The sequence below is a fragment of the Besnoitia besnoiti genome, assembly GCF_002563875.1.
Source record: "Besnoitia besnoiti strain Bb-Ger1 chromosome Unknown contig00007, whole genome shotgun sequence".
Lineage (NCBI taxonomy): Eukaryota > Apicomplexa > Conoidasida > Eucoccidiorida > Sarcocystidae > Besnoitia > Besnoitia besnoiti.
Window position 1 is genome coordinate 832,669 of NW_021703915.1, and position 18,601 is coordinate 851,269.

At 54.2% G+C, this 18,601-nt stretch overlaps 3 protein-coding genes across 3 annotated transcripts; all 3 read left to right on the plus strand.

Moving 5' to 3' along the window:
• Positions 1 to 296: 296 nt before the first annotated feature.
• BESB_071450 (cytochrome b) lies at positions 297 to 593 on the plus strand (the record flags this gene model as incomplete). The annotated part of the gene is made up of 1 exon (XM_029365518.1): positions 297 to 593. The coding sequence occupies one exon, from the start codon at positions 297 to 299 to the stop codon at positions 591 to 593; it is 297 nt and encodes a 98-aa protein (XP_029218002.1).
• A 4,131-nt stretch (positions 594 to 4,724) lies between these two features.
• BESB_071460 (uncharacterized protein) lies at positions 4,725 to 9,138 on the plus strand (the record flags this gene model as incomplete). The annotated part of the gene is made up of 7 exons (XM_029365519.1): positions 4,725 to 6,172; positions 6,406 to 6,538; positions 6,848 to 6,970; positions 7,209 to 7,327; positions 7,896 to 7,962; positions 8,430 to 8,477; positions 8,815 to 9,138. 7 exons carry the CDS (start codon positions 4,725 to 4,727, stop codon positions 9,136 to 9,138), a joined length of 2,262 nt encoding a protein of 753 aa, XP_029218003.1.
• A 3,571-nt stretch (positions 9,139 to 12,709) lies between these two features.
• Positions 12,710 to 17,083, plus strand: BESB_071470 (rhoptry neck protein RON1; the record flags this gene model as incomplete). The annotated part of the gene is made up of 5 exons (XM_029365520.1): positions 12,710 to 14,966; positions 15,389 to 15,703; positions 16,051 to 16,166; positions 16,387 to 16,618; positions 17,028 to 17,083. The coding sequence occupies 5 exons, from the start codon at positions 12,710 to 12,712 to the stop codon at positions 17,081 to 17,083; spliced, it is 2,976 nt and encodes a 991-aa protein (XP_029218004.1).
• Positions 17,084 to 18,601: the final 1,518 nt, after the last annotated feature.

The window sequence follows — 18,601 nt, forward strand, 5'->3', positions numbered from 1 at the left end:
ACTGAATGGAACTTTTTAGCATATTATGCGGTGTTAAAAGTAATCCCATTCCAAACCGGTGGTTTGTCTGTATTTATGTCCTCTCTCATTAACCTAGCTCTTAAATCTGAAATTCGAGCTTTGAATGGATCCGGTAAACAAAGACCTTCAAGATCTAAACCAGTAGTCCAACTCGTAGTATATACTCCCCAGAAAAAGCTGATAAATAATCCTATCTCAGAGATGATAACTCAGAAAAAAGTACGATGCTACTGATTAGACTAGCATCTGAGTAGTAGTTTTCTCTCGCTGTTATGATGAGAGAACAGGAATCCATATATTACGCCATTTTCTTACAAGCGGCTTTTGGTATGATTGGATTATCGTACCCAGATAACTCCATACAAATGAACCGTTTTGTAACTCCGCTTCATATCGTACCTGAATGGTACTTTTTGGCATATTTTGCGGTGTTAGAAGTAATCCCATTCAAAACCGGTGGTTTGTTAGTATGTATGTCCTCTCTCATTAACCTAGCTCTTTTATCTGAAATTCGAGCTTTGAATACCCGTCAAATCGAACAAACAAAGATATTAAATTGCCTAGAATACTGAAGGTGACTCCGGTTATGAGGTACAGACAACCACATTCTTTATGATTGCAGTACACCACCACCCCACTGGACTGCTAAAGACAGCTAAAAGTGTTGTGCATCTAAGTGGAGACCATCCGTTATAGATGTTACACGCTAACTTCCCGGGTAAAGTTTGACTTATTAAACCAGCCTCTCATCATAAAAGTACTATGTATGGTAAGATTGAGTGTGCGCTATTGGATGAAACAATGTGCTCCAACGCTAGTCTAAGTCTCTAACATACCTTTTACCTACAACTGTACGGAACGTAACAGACCTCCAGGCAACGAACTTGGTATTCTGTTCCAATTCCCCGTGGTAAACACAGTCAACGAATGGCGGAAAGAGCATTCATATATTATGCAGTGTCTTAGGAGAGGCTCATTTCCATTTCGTACTATCTCTTGGTGTAGTACTGACTACTTTATGTGGCTTTATCTTCTATGGCAGAGATATGTTCGGAGATTGCAGTACACCACCACCCCACTGGACCGGGTCGCGCTCCCCCTCCCCGCCCAAGTTATCAGCGCGTTGCAAGCGCGACGGGACTAGGCTAACTGTAAGCTCGAAGGCCTTTGCAGCTTAGCATCGCTGACGGAGTCCTTTATCGCTTTGCACTGCGGTCGCATAGGTCCACAACGTTGAGAGGAAACTGTCATCTGCACATTTCATACCTTAGCTCTTTTGCCGCCTGTGCAATAGTTGTCTGGCAGTGAGTTAGTCCCCTGTTGCAACCCGCCCTGTTCCTGCTGGTGTGTATGCATTGGCTCCTCTGGAACTAACAGCGTGCCACCCGCGGAGACTGACGTTGCGTTCGAGAACCCGGCGACAACTGCGGAAACAAGACACTGGGCGCCGTCTTTCCGGTGTCGCTCTTGATATCGGGACGTGGCAATTCGTACGCACTTCAAGCGTTGCGAAATGCTGTCCTTTCCGGCTGGTGCAGCAATTTATCAGCCGCCCCCCACCCTTAGCTCCGCCAAGATATAGGTCAAGAACCTGTGTAGGACAGTGCCTCCGCGGAGCTCGTCAGACCGTGGGAAGCCTGTTGTGCCGCCAAGTCTCGCGTGAGTGGGTAGATTTTCCTCGAATGTAGCATGCTTCGCCGTATGGACACGCGGTTAAAAGCCTCATATCGTCCTCCCTCGCATGCTGATAGTGCTCGCTTTTCGGAAACACTTCCCTTGTTGTCGGGTGAATCGAAGACGTGACTGGAATATCTTCCGGTGTCGAACCAAGGTTGTACGTGGGAGCAGCATGGAAGGCTCAATAGAATGAGCGAAACGGTTGCCCCGTCACAGCCAAGCATGCCAAAGAGTGCGACAGAGCTGTCACTGGACCGCAGTGAATGGGGCGCTCGGCTTTCTGCCGCCATCAGTAGCGACTGTAATCAGACTTTCTTCGCATGCTACGGGATCCTACACCTGCAGAAAAGCTGTTTTCTTAAACCTCATTGTGGGCGAGCGGTAGTGACGTGAGGATCAAACTTTAGCGATGAGGCACATCTTGCGGTAGCACCTCATCGAGCTTGACCGCACGTCGCCACCCTAGCCTGTGGTTCGCTTGCCGCTGTAAAGCCAACGTAGACGAGCTTGGCGCTAACCAAAGTTATGTGTACAATAGCACATACCTGCCGGTGTACTGAGGATCACGATGGCTGTTGTCTTTCCTTGTGTATCGATGATCGTAGCTGTAGTGTAGGGTGGGACGGCCGTTTACTTGTGTGAAGGGAAAACGAGCATCAAAGGATGAGCCAGCAACTGCAGGAATAGATTGCCGCTGGTCCAATCTTCATAGAGTATACCCTGGTGTGCCTAAGGAGATGGACTTCCTAGGTTTTAAACAGACGTTCTTCAGGCTGCTTCCACGCTCGCGGCTTCTCTGTGCGCCTTTGGAACGCTGCACTCTGTAAGTCTCTGATAGTCTTGTAAATTTGCACGTAATGCACTCCACTTTTGGAGACCATCAAGGTGCATGAGTGGAACACAGTTGTTTCTAGTATAGCATTGTTTCCCAGCACTGCTGTCTTCTCCAATATGACCATGGAGGAATCTATGCCCCTAGTCTGCTACACACCGCCTCCTCAATGCCACCGATAATGGAAGAGTGGACTCTAAACCAATCTAGACCACACAAATTTGTACTATGGCAGCACGTTCAGGCAATTGCGAGGAACGGATCTTACTTTTTTCCCTAAGCTCCTGGAAGGGGAGACCATGAGGGCTGTGCCGTCACACTGCCACCGGCGCTACCGCTTATTGTGCGCGCTAGTATAAGGTGTAGTGGGCTGTCCCCCTCTATTCCAAGAAAATAATTACGACCTTGATAGTCAAGGCATCTCATCTGCAGCTCAGGATTTCCGCTGTTTACAAGATGCGTTGGAACCATAGTGCGGTGCGAACTCCTGTGAGAATTCGTCGCCCGCCCTTCTGCTGACTGCTCGCACATTGGAAAGGCAGATGTAAACGTCGTGCCTCACGACCCAGACTTGTCACGTGCCTAGCCGATCTCGAATCCGTATTGGCCTCATGCGTGTGCGCTGGCTTTCCCTTACGGTATATGCATGCTACGCCTGTTGTGTCCATACTCGCGCACTGCAACCGGATTCGCTGAGCCGCCTTGAACACCTACAGCACCTGCACTGTGCTGCAAGACAAAAGAGGCAGTTGGAGGCATCCTGAACCCCTCAAAAGATCCAATGAATAGCTGGCTTGTAGCTCACCCTGCCAGCGGAGCGCAGCGTGCAGCGAGGTTGCTTCAGAATGAAGAGACAACGGCCGTTAGGAGAGTTCACCAAGCCAAGCGATCTAACTAACTAATGCAACTCGATTTCCTTCTCCGTTTCGTCACGCGAAAGTTCTCAACTCTAAACTTTATGGCTCGACCTCTGTGCAGCTGACCCTGAAGAAAATACCGCAGGCGATCAGTAACTGTCGTACAGTTCGTCGTCATTTCAAAAAAGTACAGAAGCAGCCTGCTGCCCCCTGAGACTTCTACTCGTCTTCGCTGGTGTCTACAGGTGTGTGAGTCTAAAATGACAATCTTGGGAGAGTGGTTTGAGAAAGACCAGAGGAAAATTTGATCTCAGGATGCCAGGGAATATGGCCGCTTTGTCGGCGGCACCAGTACGCTGTCTTTTCCATTTGGCATGCGCAGCACGCTTTTCTTCCTCTGTTATCGAAAATAAACGAAAGTGTATTTCCGCGCGCCGCCTAAGTGACCGCTCTGTCTTGTTCGCGATAATTATCTTCTCACAGACACTGACGATTCGAGTCTCTGTTCGGCAGCCACACAGGGGCATTTTCTGAGTATCTCCAGGACTGCAGAAATTGTGTTCTTCCCGGGGCCAGCTGAGACCCCGGTCCGCCTCATTCTCAGGCGTGAAAGACGACGCGCCACGCGTCACGTCCTTCGCGCTTTCGTTTTGCTCACATGCTGAATGAAACAACTTGTCACTCTCTTCGCGTCTTGCTTTTTCATTCGTGCGTCTCGAGGTTTCGCCTCGCCTCGTTCAAGGCGTCATCAGGTGGAGGGGCGCCGTTTAAAACGTCACTGCAACCGACATTTTCAGAGTGCGTAAGGAAAGAAGCCAGTCAAGTTGCCCTTTGTTCCTTTCCTCGTTTTCTGTCTGCTAGTCCAGCCGCATGTGCGTCTTCGTTTTTGATGCCCCATTGAAACCCTTCTACACATCTCTCCACTACAGACCCTGCGCCAGCGAAGCCTCTCTCGGCCGGACACGGCACAGCAGAGGAATACAACATTTTATTCAGTCTGGCTGGCGTGACTATGGAAAGCTTTTCTTTGGCTGTTCAACACTGGGAGATCGATGCGCAATAAGACATTTGGACTTTCTAGAAGATCCTCGAATCCTTTTCCAGATATATTATACGTAGTTCCGCGATGGTAACTTGTCTACTACACCTCTACATCTAGCTGCATGTTGATCGTCTGCAGGAGCTCCGGGTGTACATACTTTTAAGAAGATACCGCCTGTGCGCACAAGTCTGTTTCTGTTCGTCTGGGATTCTGTCGGCCGGTTATACGTTTCCCTGGATTTTGACAACAAAAACCGTGTAGGCAGTGCGCAGGTATCTTTCATTTGCGTTCTAAGATGAGGAGAGAGGGTGCTTCTCAGGTCCTGTCTGGTGACTGTGAAGAAGAGGAGAGACTCTCAAGATATCAAGTTCGCAGGTTGGGGGGGCAGGGCCGCGATACCCAGATGGCGGGTTGCCACGGGAGTGCTTCTTTTTCTGACCGAGGTTTCCACTCGGCTGTGGCCTTCTCCAGGCCGTGGCGTGTCTCTTTGTCTTCTTCACCGTCCGCCAAGTGCGGAATGTTGCTTCTGTCGCTCGCTTGTCTGCTTTCTTGTTTTTTCTTCGTCCCGTGCGCGAGCCAGATCGTCAGCTACTCGAATCAAGCTGTCCCGGGCCCGTTTCTGCTGGCTCCAGAGAAAGGGGCGTTTTTTCTTTACGGGAAGAACACCAAGTTTCACTTCCCGGTTGCCATGTTCTTCTCGACTGGCTCGGACCCGGCTTCGGCGGCGCCGACCGTCTCGTTCAGAAACGTGCGGTTCACTGCGGAGTCTTCGGCCGTGGTTCGGGAGGCCATCGTGCAAAAGGGTGTTAGCGCGTCTGGCGGGTTCTCTGCCCGCTCGCCTGCGTCTGTGGAGCTCGCGCTGCTGCCATACGCCTACGTGCGGACTCTCTTCAGCTCTCCCTCGGCCGCACCGTTCTGCTGCTCCGCTCAGCCTGCGGCGGGCGGCGAGGCGGCCGACCCCCCGCCCGCCCTCGCGCGTTCGCCGGCGTTCGTTGCGACGAATGAGTGCCCCTACCCTGGAGCGCTCAAGCGCCTGGTCACCGGGGAGGTGCTGCCGCTGCCGGAGGCCGCGCAGCCCAGCGAGACGCGCCTAGGGCGCGAACCGACTTCGCCGCGAGTCGATGCGGTCTCCTCAGTTGACACCGCGACCCCCGTTCCCGGGCAATATGTATGCCCCGTGGCGCTCAAGGAGGGAAGCTTCGGCTCGACGACGGAGGTGCAGGACGAGCCTGAGAAAATCCTTCAGATGGAAGTGGAGGAGAGCGACATCTACTTCTTGGTCGCGTCCAACTGCGGAGAGTTCAAGGACCTGATGTTTGAGGGCGAAGTCGCGGTGCGCAATGCGTACGGCTACCTGCCGGGATACGAGTACCCCAAGATGCCCTTCTACTTCTCCTTCATGCTGGTCTACCTGGTCGTCTGTCTCTTCTGGGGCTGTCTGATGTACAGACAGCGCGCAAACCTGATCACGTTCCACAAATTCATGCTCGCTGTCGCGGTGCTCGGCTTCCTCGAATGTCTGGCGCTCTTTGTCTACCTCTACGACTACAACATGCGTGGCGACCGGAACAAAGTCCTCCTAGTCGTCTCTATCCTCGTCACCGTTGTCAAGAGCATCTTTTCCTACATGTTGGTTCTGCTCGGCGCGATCGGATGGTCCATCACGGTGCCCGTCCTCGAAAAGAAGACTGTCGTGCGTATGCAAGTGATTGTCGTGCTCTACATCATTCTCGACACTGTCAGGTACGCCTCCCAGATGCCCGGCAAAGCGCCGGCATCCACCCCGAAACGGAGAGGCGCACCTTCTCCCCCCTCTCCCTCCCCCCCTTTCCCTCTCCCGTCGCAAGCAGAGAAAACAGTATGCGAGGAGAAGAAGGCATGGCAGGGCACGCGAATGAGGGAAGGCGAGCCTGTGCAGAGAGTGTTTTTTTAGTGAAGTCAACGCGTTCTCACCCAGATGCGTTGCGTGGCTGCAGACAAGTCAGCGACGAGTTCAGCAACTCACACTCGCTTCCGCTCATTCTTTTGCTCACGTGCCTGATCCCCATCTCGACTCTGAACGGAGTGCTTTTCTACTGGATTATCTCTTCCATCAACAACAACATCGAGGTAAGTGCGTCACCGTGTCCCCCAAGAACTTGCGCAGGGGCAACACCCCTTCGCGCGCAGGCGAGGCCCCGAAAGATCGCGCGGATCTGCGTGTGCGATAGAACGCCCGGAGCCGTGTCTGTGCGGGGTGAGGTTCTCTGCAGAGGGTTGAGGCCTTTCCAGCGAACCTCTCGAGGGCGGAAAGGGTGGCCTGTCGCGACCGTGTGGCGAGTGAAAAGTGTAGAATGCCCGCGCGTGCCTCTTTTAAGAGAGCTGCGAGGGGAGAGGCCTGAACCTGTCTGGGGCGCGTGTCGCGGGGATGTTGTCCAGATGTTGCAGCAGCAGAAGCAGCACGAGAAACTGCTCATCTACAAGCGGCTCTACGCGGTCCTACTCTTCGCGATTGTCTTGGCTATCATCGATCTTCTGTGCCAAATCTACGTCGCGTCCTGGGTAAGTAGGGCGGCGCTGCTGTAGGTCTTTCGACTCTCTTGTTCCAGTCTCGGATGGGAGGTAGGGCGCAGCTGGAAGCGCCTTCGCGTCTTCCTTGTCTGTCGAGGCTTGAGTAAGCAGGGAGGTCTTGGCTCCGTTCTCTTTTCTGCTCTTCGTCGCAGGCTTGAATCTCCACGCAGAGTGCGGCGGGTTCACAGAACGCTGTCTGCATGCGCCCTGTCTTTCGCTCTCTTCTCAGGACGCTTCAGACCGGTGGAGAGACCAGTGGTGGCTGAGCGACGCGGTTCCTCATTTCCTCTTTCTCATGGTCTTGGCGGCGATGATGGCGATTTGGAGGCCCAACCAGCAATCCAGACGGTAGTAAAGCCTGACGGTGTCTGCGAACACGCGAGCCGCCGTTTGCATCGTATGGCCTGCTTACGGGGCTCAAGGCGGCGACGCGGCGACCAGCTGAGGAATTCTATCTCGTTGCCTGCTGGCGCTTCAGGGGAACACCTGTGGCTGAATATGTGTGGCTATGACCGCGACTCTACGTATCTACGTTTCTGCCTGGCGTGCCGCCCCTCGAGCTTCAGGACGATGCGCAGCCACGCGTACATTATTTGTTTTCTCCGCAGGCGTGCGCCTTTTTGTGTCCTTGGGGGCACAACGCCTATCGTCTTGCATGCTGAAGTCCTGAAAGAGCGGTTTTACTTAAGTGGCGAAGTGTGTCTCTGCTCGCTACGCGTCGATAGACGTCGGATTCATTCGATACTTGTCTTGGCCTCCTGTTTTGCCTCACATCGCGTATCCCTCTTCGCCGCTCGTTTTGGGCACGGGCGTCTCCTCTTCTTGCTCCGCCGCCTTTTTTCCGGCACGAACTCGCACGCTGGCATGGCAATCCAAAAACCGTTTCCTTCTCTGCGTGTCTCTCGTCTCTGCACAGTCTCGCGTATTTCACCGAATTGGGCGACATCGACGACCTCGAGGGCGACCACACGCGCGCAAAGAACGTGAGGACCCGTCTGGGGGCGAGAGGCCGTCTACCAGGGGTGGTGTGTCTTCAGGGACCCAGTTGTTCGTCTTCGTTACGAACATGTCGCCTGGAGGCAGCCGGCGCTCCATTGCATGTCAACGCCTGTCTGCATGAGAAGATTTCATCTTTTGAGATGTCTCACGGGCAGTGGCAGGAACAGACATACCAAAAGGAGCCCTGCTGCCGCAAGACCTCACGGTCGCATCCAACGCCATCCGTGGCGGCGCCAGCGAAAGGCAAAAGTCTGTAACTCGTGCACAAGTCGCACGGTGCCATGGGCATTTTTGTGTTTCAAGCTGTTCTTTCTCTTGCTGGGGAGGAGGGGGGATCGTGGTGGTGAGCATGGCCATGTCGCGTTTCCGTTACACTCCGGCGCCGGTCGGCGGCAGTGCTGCGCGTGACCGCGATGTCGACGGTTCCCTGGGGTGTCCCTGTCCTCTGCAGGCTGCGGACATGCATGTCTGGGGCGAAGAGCTCGATTTCCATGATCACGTAAGCGCGTCTGAATGCAGGCTCCACTCTCCCAGTGCGTTCGTCGCTGGGGTGGCGTAGCTGCCAGTATATATCATTTTCGCGCGTTCCCTCACTATCGGCAGCACGAAGAACCTTTGCACGAGGAGGTGGCATCGCCCCTGCCTTCGCATCATCCGCCTCGGGCACCATGCGCTTGCCTGCATAGCGCATACGCATCAGGCCGGGGCGGTGTTTTTCTGCACCTTGCGGCGGGGCGGGGGGGGAGGGGGAGGGGGGCAGGAAGCGGGTAGAGGGAGACGCGGTTGGCGCACGCTTTGTCACTCGCGTGCTTTGCAGCGTGCGCTTTCTTGCGCAGTTTTCGGAGGAAGAGCTCGAGGCAGGGATTCCGAACTTCAAGCTCCACTCCGTGGGCTCGATGAGCGACGACGGGAATCTGTCGGATGAAGATCCGCACGGGGACCACGGCGGCAACCACGAGCGCGCACAGCGTCTTGACGGCCTCGCCCCTCAGCAGAGGCACCAGTCCCCGTCTCGCGCGGCGAGGGCCGATGATAGCGTGCCGCGCCCCCAAGTTGTTGGCAGGGAGGTCTTGGAGGATGAAGAACTGGAAATGACCACGCAAGACGGCGTTTCAACGAATGGCCGCAGGGTCGAGCACGGACAGGTACGCGTGGGGTAGGGCTTGCAGCTTTCGAATGCCTCTTGTGGTGGAGGGAACGAAATGCTCAGCGTTGCGAGGCAGAGTCTCAACGCTGCACGAAAGGGCGCGTAAAGCATATGCTGGTGAATCGCGCGTAGCTTCTCAGGTCCCCTACCTCGCGACAGTCTGTGTATCTTGACCGCGGAGCCCCTCCCCCCCTTCTTGGCTTTTGCGAGCACTCTCGTGCTTTATCGTCGTATCTGCTGGGATCTCGCAGCTCAGCAGAGGAGGGGGTTCAGGAATCTTGCCTGTGTCGGGTGCTTCCAGGATTTCGGTTGCATCGTGACCAGCTCCTGGTGAAGATGAGACGTGCGATGGGGGGAAGGGGGGGGGATGATTGTGTGGCCCCGTCGCAGATGCCTCAGATTTTCTACGGGGCTGTCAATCTGCGTCGCGTTCTATGGCCAGTGCGAACGGCATCGTTTTAGGTCTCCGGATCTCTGTGAGGCTCGAAGTCCCATAGTGCGCCGCGTGCTAGCGTGGCAGGCGGTACGCTGCCCTCCATTTTTGGCGAATTTCAAAGCCTCAGCACGGGCCTCGGGAACAACTTTGTATGGTTCCTGATTGTATGATGCAGGACGGGGCGTGAGTGGCACAGTCTACAGTGGCAAGGCTCGCGCCTTCGGTGCGAGCGAAGGAGGCAGCCAGAGATGTACGCTGGCGCTTTATCCTCGCCTCTGTTTCTTGTCAAGCCAGCAGCGAAGAGAAAACTGCAGGGGCAGCCTCGAGCTTCGCAAGAGCTGCGTGGACGTCAAACATAGGAACCATGAGCTGAAAACACTATCCACGGTCGATCTGCGTGTGTGAATTTGGGCAGCGTTTCTTCCTGCAGCAGACAGCGTGCTAAACAGGCCGCGCGGCAACTGGATAGGTGCTATCGGTGATAAGCAAGCAGAAAAGGGTTCAGCCGCGAAGAAGGGAAAACACATAGCAGGGAATACTTCCCTTGCCTGTTGGCGATGGCGCATACGAGGGAACCGCCTGCTGGGGCCGGCGCAGAGACAGAGTGGGTAGGCGGCTGCTCTTTGATCCGAGGTCCCGCTAGTGCGACAACGGCCGATTCACGTATTGTGTATGCAAAGTTCGTTCTGCTACTGCCCTACGTTCCTCAAGTCTTTTTGAATCCAAAAAACCGGCCGCTACCTGCCGTTCTCGTCTCGCCACCGTCTTTCCTAACCTCTATGTTAGTTCTGCACGAGCTCAGCTTCGCCTATCTACGGATCGCTCGATACTAGAGTGAATTACACGCATCAGCCTCTCCTCCGCGGGTGCGTGAGGAAAGGCCTCTCAGGATTCCGAAAAGACCTTTTCTGAGTAACTCACTCTGAAATGTAAACAACGACGGGCCTAATTGCAATATGGCTCCCTTTACCGAACGAACCACTTCCCAGTCCATTCTCACGTTTAGCTGAAATGCTTGCTCCATTATGCTCATCCGTTAAGTATTAAGAGAGTGCCACTGCGGAGACCCGGTTAAGGACGGCTTCACTAGTGAAGCAATATGAAAGACAGTAGACAGGAAATGCTCCACAGCGGGTGAAGCAAGCAGTTGTCCGCAGCAGGAGTTCTCATGAATACAACAGTACGCTTTTTTCGAGCATGTAGCCACACGATGGTATCCCCTTTCTTCGGCGGGGAATAAAAGATCGGTGTATTCGTCTTTAGTTCATGGTTTACACATGCTACTTGCTACCGAACCCGTAACGAAGAGATGAAAAGCCTGGAGAGCGCGCCTTTCCCGGCGTGGTTCCCAACGCGTCCGACCGCCTTTGCCGCGCGGCAAAGGCGGCGGCACCTCTGTGGAAACAGCGATATAGCAGCAGCCTCGTGTGTTTTTGCCTTTTTGTATGACTGAACAGCAAGCGATGCTTCCTTTTCGATGTCGACTAGAGAAGTAGCAGCTACTCCATTGGACGCATTGGTCGTGGTTCTGGGGCGGGCGGGGGGACGGAGCCATGGCAGGTCAGTCCTTCCCCCGAAGGTTAAAAAAAACGAGACATACGTTCGCCGACCCTCTGGATCTCCGAATGAGCTCAAAAAATGATTGTATAAGTCACGGGATCGGTTTGGTTGTCACTTTCGCGAAAAGACAACAGATATTCACTGTACTACTGGTTCAGTGGGATATCGGCGACGACCAAACCTACACGGAAGCAAAAACCACCACCAACTACGAAACTTAAGCACCTCCAGCTTTCAAAAAAACTTTTCTCCGTTGCTAGGAAGTGTATCGTCTGACCTGAAGTCGTTCAACTTCTCCAAACTCTGCATCCGCAAAGAGTGGTGAGGCTTGCGACCTATGCAAAGGCGCTCAGCTAGCTGGCAGCTATGGTGTCTTGACCCGTCTAGCGGCGCCGCCCGCGTGGTGGAGGATCAAGGCGGGAAATTCGTTGTCTCGGATGAAAAGTGCACGAAAAATGGGCCCCGTTGGGCGAAGTCGCATATGAGACTTTTCTTGACCGATCGTCCGTTATTTTCGGATTGCGGGTTGTTTCGGAAAGAACTCGTGAGCGTGTTTCCTCACTCAGGCAGGAGGCACGCTGGCTCCCGCGCCGCAGTCAAATCGCCCATGACTGCGTGCTTTTCTCTTCACCCCCCGTGAGTTTCCACTGCCAAGCCTTGCAAGTCGCTTATTGGAGCTGAAGACTCTCTCTTCCGGTTGGGGCACTGTCACTTCAGATTTGGTTTTCCCGTTGGTGCATGACTTGCAGCGCGCGGCGTGCGATTCCAACCGGATGTGTCTACATTCAACAGTGCCCCCCGATTGCGTTCTGCGAACGAATGAACCAAATAGTGTTGTCACCCTGCCCTGACTTCTTGATCGCACATAAAGGAACGAAACTTGGCAGGCAAAAAGAGGCCTTTCTTTTCTGTTTACCTTCCACAAGAAGGGCGTCTAAATTCGCAAGGCCGCGGTTGCACCGGTTGTCTGCAGGTCCAGCGTTCGTGAGTGCCATTGGCGGTGATCGAGTGAATTCGTTCACTCGTCAGGGAGGGGGTTGATTTGCGGTTTTTCAAAGCCTGGTTCTTGTTTTCCTGTTTAATCCCCAAAGTCTCAGCTTCGTGCTGTGGAGCAGCGGCAGAAGCTCATGTCCCCAAGTGCCGTTTGTGGTGGGCATGGCGCCCTCAGAGCTTAGCAGTTTCTCGCCTGCGCTCCGGTATCTCATACGGCATTCGTCTTACACGCGACTGTCGATATCTGCAGCAGAGCGCTGAGTTTGCCAGCTCTGCTGTGCCAAATACTCTTTCTTGTACTATTTTGAGGCGAAGTCCCCTCCGAGCTCGGCAGGATATACAGTGGCCGCTCCTTCCCGGCCTCTGTTTGCCAAGGTGTTTTTTCCTCAAGGAGATGGTCCACCGCGTTCCCCCGCTTTTTCCTCACATCAGAGATATATGTTTTCAGAACGGTCTGCATTTCGTCATGGTATTTGGCGAGGCGAGTTTGCAACCTCAGGCATCCAGAGCGGCTTTAATGGAGCGCCCTTCGCGAGCCGCCTGGGGCGGGGCAGCCGCTCTGTGCGGACAAAATCGATTGCGATCTTCGCGGACAATGCTTCTGGTAACAGCGGTGTCCGTTTTGTTTCTTTCGAGTGAGCTGTTCAGCGCGTTGCGCGCTCCTATGTTTTCGCATGGAGGGGTCGAGGCATTGTCTCTGTTTCCTCATGCGTCGCCGCATGCAGGCTCTGCTGGCAGTGAAGAGGCCCATGCAGGTCCTGAAGGCTTCAGTGATGGGGGGGCGGCCATCTCCCCCAGTGCAGCAGATGGAGAGTCCTTGCCTCAGTCTCTCTCTTTTTCTGAAGCGTCCCCTGCGGATGAAAGTGAGACATCTGACGAGGGAAAGAGCTCCTCCGAGGCAGATCAGTCCAAGCAAGAAGGACAAGACGCGCCGTTATCTCAATCAACAGAAACGACCACGAATAAGCATGCGGCCACGCCCCCCACAGCGGCAGTCTCGGGTGCGACGGAATCTGTATCTGCGTCGCCAGACCAGCCCTCTTCGGCGGCCAAGAAGACAGCGACCTCTGATTCGTCAAAGCAATCGGATTCGGGAAATGCACCTCTGGCAGAAGTTGTCGTGGACGAGATGGATCAGCTGAACTCTGTGAACGCCGCGGGTGTCTTTATAAGGCGCATCTGGAAGGAGCACAAGCGAGTAGGAGAGGACCTGCGTGATGCACTCCGGGAGTACCTCGTGGCTCTCGAAAAGGAAATGTATACGCAGCAAGCGGAAATTTTCGGACTGGAGAAGCTCAAGATGGAGGAGGCGATCCACCGCGAGAAGACGCCGGAGGCAAGGAAAAAAGAGGCCGAGCTAGAACTCCGTGCGCTTGCAGAGCACCAAAAATTCATGAGAGTTCTTTTCAGTCGACTTCGTCTCATCCCAGAGAAAACGAAAACCACAGAGGTCATCGTCAACAGGATCGAGGAGCTGGATGAGCCTGTTGACCTCGTCGGAGCAACAGACAAGGGCTCTGGCGCCGACGTCCTCCACAGTCTGAAGGTTCTAGGCGAGGATTTGAAGAGCATGCGGAAATCATTGAAGAAGTTCGCCGACGAACTCGATGCGTTGGCAAGCGTAGGTTCCGCCGGGGTCCCTGGGGAGCTCAATCGAGCTTCGCAGGCTCTCGGGGTCGTCGGCGACCCCCTCGCGGGACCAGTGAGCTCTTTGGGGCAGGAGGCTTTGTCCCTGCTCACGGACGACAAGGGGAACCTCCTTGCAGACGTCGACTCCCGTTACCATGAAATGATGGATCAAGACTTTGACGCGTTCCCCTTCGATGAAGATGTCGACGACGTCGACGCCCATGGACTGTGGAACACGAAGCAAGGATCTCGCAGAACCGAATCGGACGGCCCCGGCGGAAAGCTCGCAGACAAAAAAGGCAAGCGCGTCCGCTTTGCGTCTTCGTCTTTCCATTCGGAGCGCGACCGCGGACACAATCTCGATATCCCCTGGGCGCCGGAAGCATCGCACCACCGCCATAGCGCGCGGTCGTCTTCGTCGCACCGCGGGCCCGAGGGACTGCTGTCGTTCTACTCCGCTCCAGAAGTGGATGCGGAAGACGGAAATGACGACGAAAACGAGGAGCAGTCTAGCGACGATGTGGCGTTCCCGGGGTTCTTCTTCCTTGAACTGGGCAGCAAACGCACTGTTGGGTCGCGCATCGAGAGCTCGGCGTCTGAGAAGCCGCGAGCGTTCATTCAGCAGAGCCAACAGAAGACGATCCGCCCTCATTCGCGAGGGGATGCGGGAGGCTCTGTCATGGACGGCGAACAGCCTCTGAGCTTTCTGCAGACCAACGAGTCAAGCGACGACGATGATGAAGCGGAATTTGAGGAACGCGGATTGGGCGGTGCTGAGGATTCCAACGGCGAAGGAAAGGAATCCGGCGAAGAAGACCAAGAGAGCGCGGAGGCGCACAAGGAGACGCCAGCCGCAAAGGCAGAAGAAAGCGAGCAAACAGACAAAGAAGAGGGATCAACAAGCGACCAAGGAGAGCACCCGCACGCCGGCGCAGCGGGGAAAAAAGAGGAAAAGGCAGATGAAGATAGTCAGGAGAAAGACGACAGTGGCGAGCACAAGCCAGAGAAGAAAAACGGAGAGGAAGGCAACGGCAGTGAAGGGCAAAAGTGCGTCGATATCGTGGATCCAAAGCAGTGCACTGAAACCGCGAACTGCTTCCACGACGACGTCTACCAACAGTGTTTTTTCAATTGCACTATCATACTCAAAGCTGACAAATGCAACGAACACGAAAATTGCAGATACGAACAGCTCTTGCCCAAAAACGCCTGCGTGAATCAGGGTAAGCTGCGCATAGCCAACAAACGATCCGTGCGGAAGATTTCGGCTGCCGGCTGATGGCACCTTCTAGCAGCGTGCTCTGAAATCCTCCTGAGTGTGGGTACTCGCATCCATATAGCACGATGTTTTGATGAAGTCTGTCGCTGCTTGCCGCTGGCGTTGTTGGTACAGCGGCGCGTTGTCTGGCGCACGAAATCGCATCCCTATTGCTCGTTTGCGTAAGCGGGAATTCTTCTCGCATCGTCCGGACGCTCTCGGTAAACGCAGCCTTTTGTCGAATGGAGAAGTGCGCGGTTACTGATTCGCACGCGGCGGTGGCGCGGTGTACAGCGGGGGTTGTTCGACAGCAGCTCTCGATGCACGGATGGCGGACAGTACTTACCGGACGCTCGCTCATAACTCGCTTTCTTCTGTGCTGCGCAGGCTATCAGTCTGTGTCTCTCACCAAACAGTCGTTCGAAGGCATCATGCGTGGCTGCGAGGAGTTCCGGGACAAGAAGTCGTGCGACATGATGGAGAAAGCAACTCAGCGCCTGAAGGACGCGGGGAAATCCATCGTGTACGACTGTCACTGGCTGTCAGCGGATTCGGAAGGCTCTGAGGATGAAAACGACAGTGCAGGAGCCAGCAAGGATGCGGAGGGAGGCCGGAGTGTCTGCATCAACCGTTTAGAGGCTCCAACAGCTGAGAAACTATTGTGGGGAACGATTATTGCAGAGAGAGAGAGAAAGCTCAAAGGTAAGGGTTCGTGCGCTTCGGGTGATTTGCCACGGTCTTCCTGCGCGACAGAGCTGTATTCCTCCATTGTAGATGGGTCGTTTGCCGAAATATTTAAATGTGTCAGGGACTCTCTCCTACGAGGTAGAGACAGGCATCAGCAGCAAGTCTTTTTCTTGCAGTCCCTCCGGCTACGTGACGCCAGTCACTCTCCTGCTGCCGACTATTGAGTACGCTAGAGGGTCTGGTTTACTAGAGATCTGTCTAGTCTTACGAGAGAGACAAGACGAGCTCCGGTTTCCGGCGAATGAGGCCGGGACGCTCTTATTAATGGGGGCGTTAAAAATACGTGTCACTGCTGCTTGCAGATCTGGAAACAAACCGCCACCTTACGCCAGACAAAGTGTGTGTGCGGCCTCGTGAGTTGACGCACGCTACGTTAGCTCCCGACAAGCCTTTTTACGCAGTCGGCGACCAGGTAGAGGTAAGTCATATCTAGATCGACGCGGGCACCGGATTCTATTCTTACAAAGCCAGAATTGTATTTGCCCTTCACGTTTGCGTCGGAGGAAACGAATCAGGGCGTTTGAGAGTAGTTATTTCCCGTTTCCCTGACAACTATGCTTGCTGTGCGTGTTGAGCCCTCACCGGCACGCGGATCTCATTTTTGAACCGAGGGTGAGCGGCTATGCACGTCTGCATAGGTCGAGTGCAATGCTGGATCATCCTTCGTCGGCACGAGGCGGACGATAACTTGCCACAATGAAGGAGCGTTTGACCCTCAAGTCGCTTGTATCCCGAAGCGGTCTCTCTCCTCGCAGCAGCAGTTATACATGAGAAAAATCGGAGACTACGCCGACGTCGAGCAAGACGCTGCAGGCATGTCGGCCACATCTGTTGAAACCGCGAGTGGTTCTGCCCCCTTCGTCGCACGCGGTGAGCATTACCTCTCTGTTCCAGTCATATAAACAGCCGGGCCCTCCTTTGTCAATCTGAGCATTTGCGAAAGGCTCACAGTGCCAATGCCGACTCTTGGTGAGAGGCTTTTGCTCTGGATTCGACTTGGTGTTGGATTGGGCTGGTGATTCTGATAGACTTCCGTGGGCAGAGTGGGGGGGTCGATGGCGTCAGCTCGCAGTCCGTAGCTGCATACTGCGGAATCGCGGGTGCTCGCGGAGAGTGCATCAAGTGTAAAGGGGGAAGGCTAAACTATACAGTTGGAGAGTGCACGAGTGCGTGCCGAGACACAAACTGAAGTATCAGGTTTCGACTCGTTTAGCGCGGCAAAAAGGAATCCACGCTCACTTTCAGAAGCGACGGTGGCTTGTGGTTTGTTTCAATTCAGGCATCGTAACGGTCTTCTCTGTCGCGGCGTTTTCGGCAACCGTCCCAGCCGCCTAGCTCCTGCCAAGCTAAAGGAGCCTGAATTGTTTTTCGTTTGTGTGCCTCGCTAGTGCGCGTATATCATTCGAGTGAAACCTCGGTGTCGTCGGCATTACGTCTGTCGTCAATCAAAGACACAGCGGCAGGGACCGGGGAGATTGATGGCAACTAATCGTGGATTGCATTCCTTCTTGTCCGTCATGTTTGTTGGCTTAGAGTAGTTACGGTATAAACTGCACGAGCAGGCCCGTATTCCTGGCATGGTTCATTGTGACCAGCAGGCATGGACGGTGGTTGCTGTGTCTTACTGAGTTATTTCTCCGACATAGTGCCCTGGTTGAACTTTCTTGTTTAATCACGGCACTGAGGCGGTTGTCAGTCTCTGTCAACAAACACGTTTCGATTTTTCTATCGTTTATAAAACAAATTTTAGGACGACTATGCCTGCTTGCAAGAGGTACCCCCATGGCTCATACTTTTCCGACCGAAAACGGTCTGCCACAACATCCTGATGAGGGTGCATTTCGTTTTGGCAGGAAAAACCGCGGTCTGTTTACTCTACAGTCGCGGCAGATATCTTGTGGCATACACGTTTTTCAGTCCAAAAATATGTATACTGTTTAGCTCAACGGTCCGAACTCTGGGCACTGATACTCCCTCCTGTTAACGTTAACAGCATGCGACCAGGGAAGACTGCTATGTGCATGCCACTGTCACCAACTGGGATATTATACCCTGCATCTGTCTTTGAGCTCAGACGCAGCATGTGGCAAGGTACCAAGACATAGTGATAGTGCATGTGAGCGAGGCAAGGTGATGCACACCGCTCGCGTGTCAATACAAGTTGCAGAAAATGGGCTGATGCACACATGATGTTTCCAGAGGGCTGTTGCGCATGTTTCAACCTTGGAGGCAAGCGGTAGAGAATCACTCTAAAGACGTGTGTCAAAGGCTAGAAAAAACGCTGCTCTGCCATGCACTCGTGTAGAAGTGGCAAGGACAGCAGCGAACTGCCTCGTTCCTCACAGCGCCCAAGGGATGTCTTGGGACGCTCGAACGCGAGAACGAGCATGCTTCAGAATCAGCTGGAATGTCATGTTCCTGTGATCCAGAATGGCAAGAGTGGGAGTTAGTATTTGTTCCAACTGTCCACCAGCGTACTGGAACATTTTTGCCTGGCTGTGGCTGAGCGCTTTTGAAAGGCATGAGTTGTTTGGCGCGCACGGCGCCGGCAGGTGATCTACGCACAGCACAGTGCTGCAGAGTCTTTAGCAAGGTCCACTGTATCTCATAGAATTGTCACAAGCGGCAATTAAAGATGCATCACCAGGAAGTGTTCGAAAGGTAACGTCATCCACCCGTTCGGTCAAATACATTTGACAAAGCCGTCGTAGCTGTAGATCAAGACGCCACGTGGTGCCCAAGGTGCCGGAGCCTTTGGGAAGGTGTGTTGCTGGCCGGTAACCTATGATTCATGCTATGCGACTGGCGTCAATCGAGTTCCGCGTACAGACAACTCACGTCCACTGTCGCATG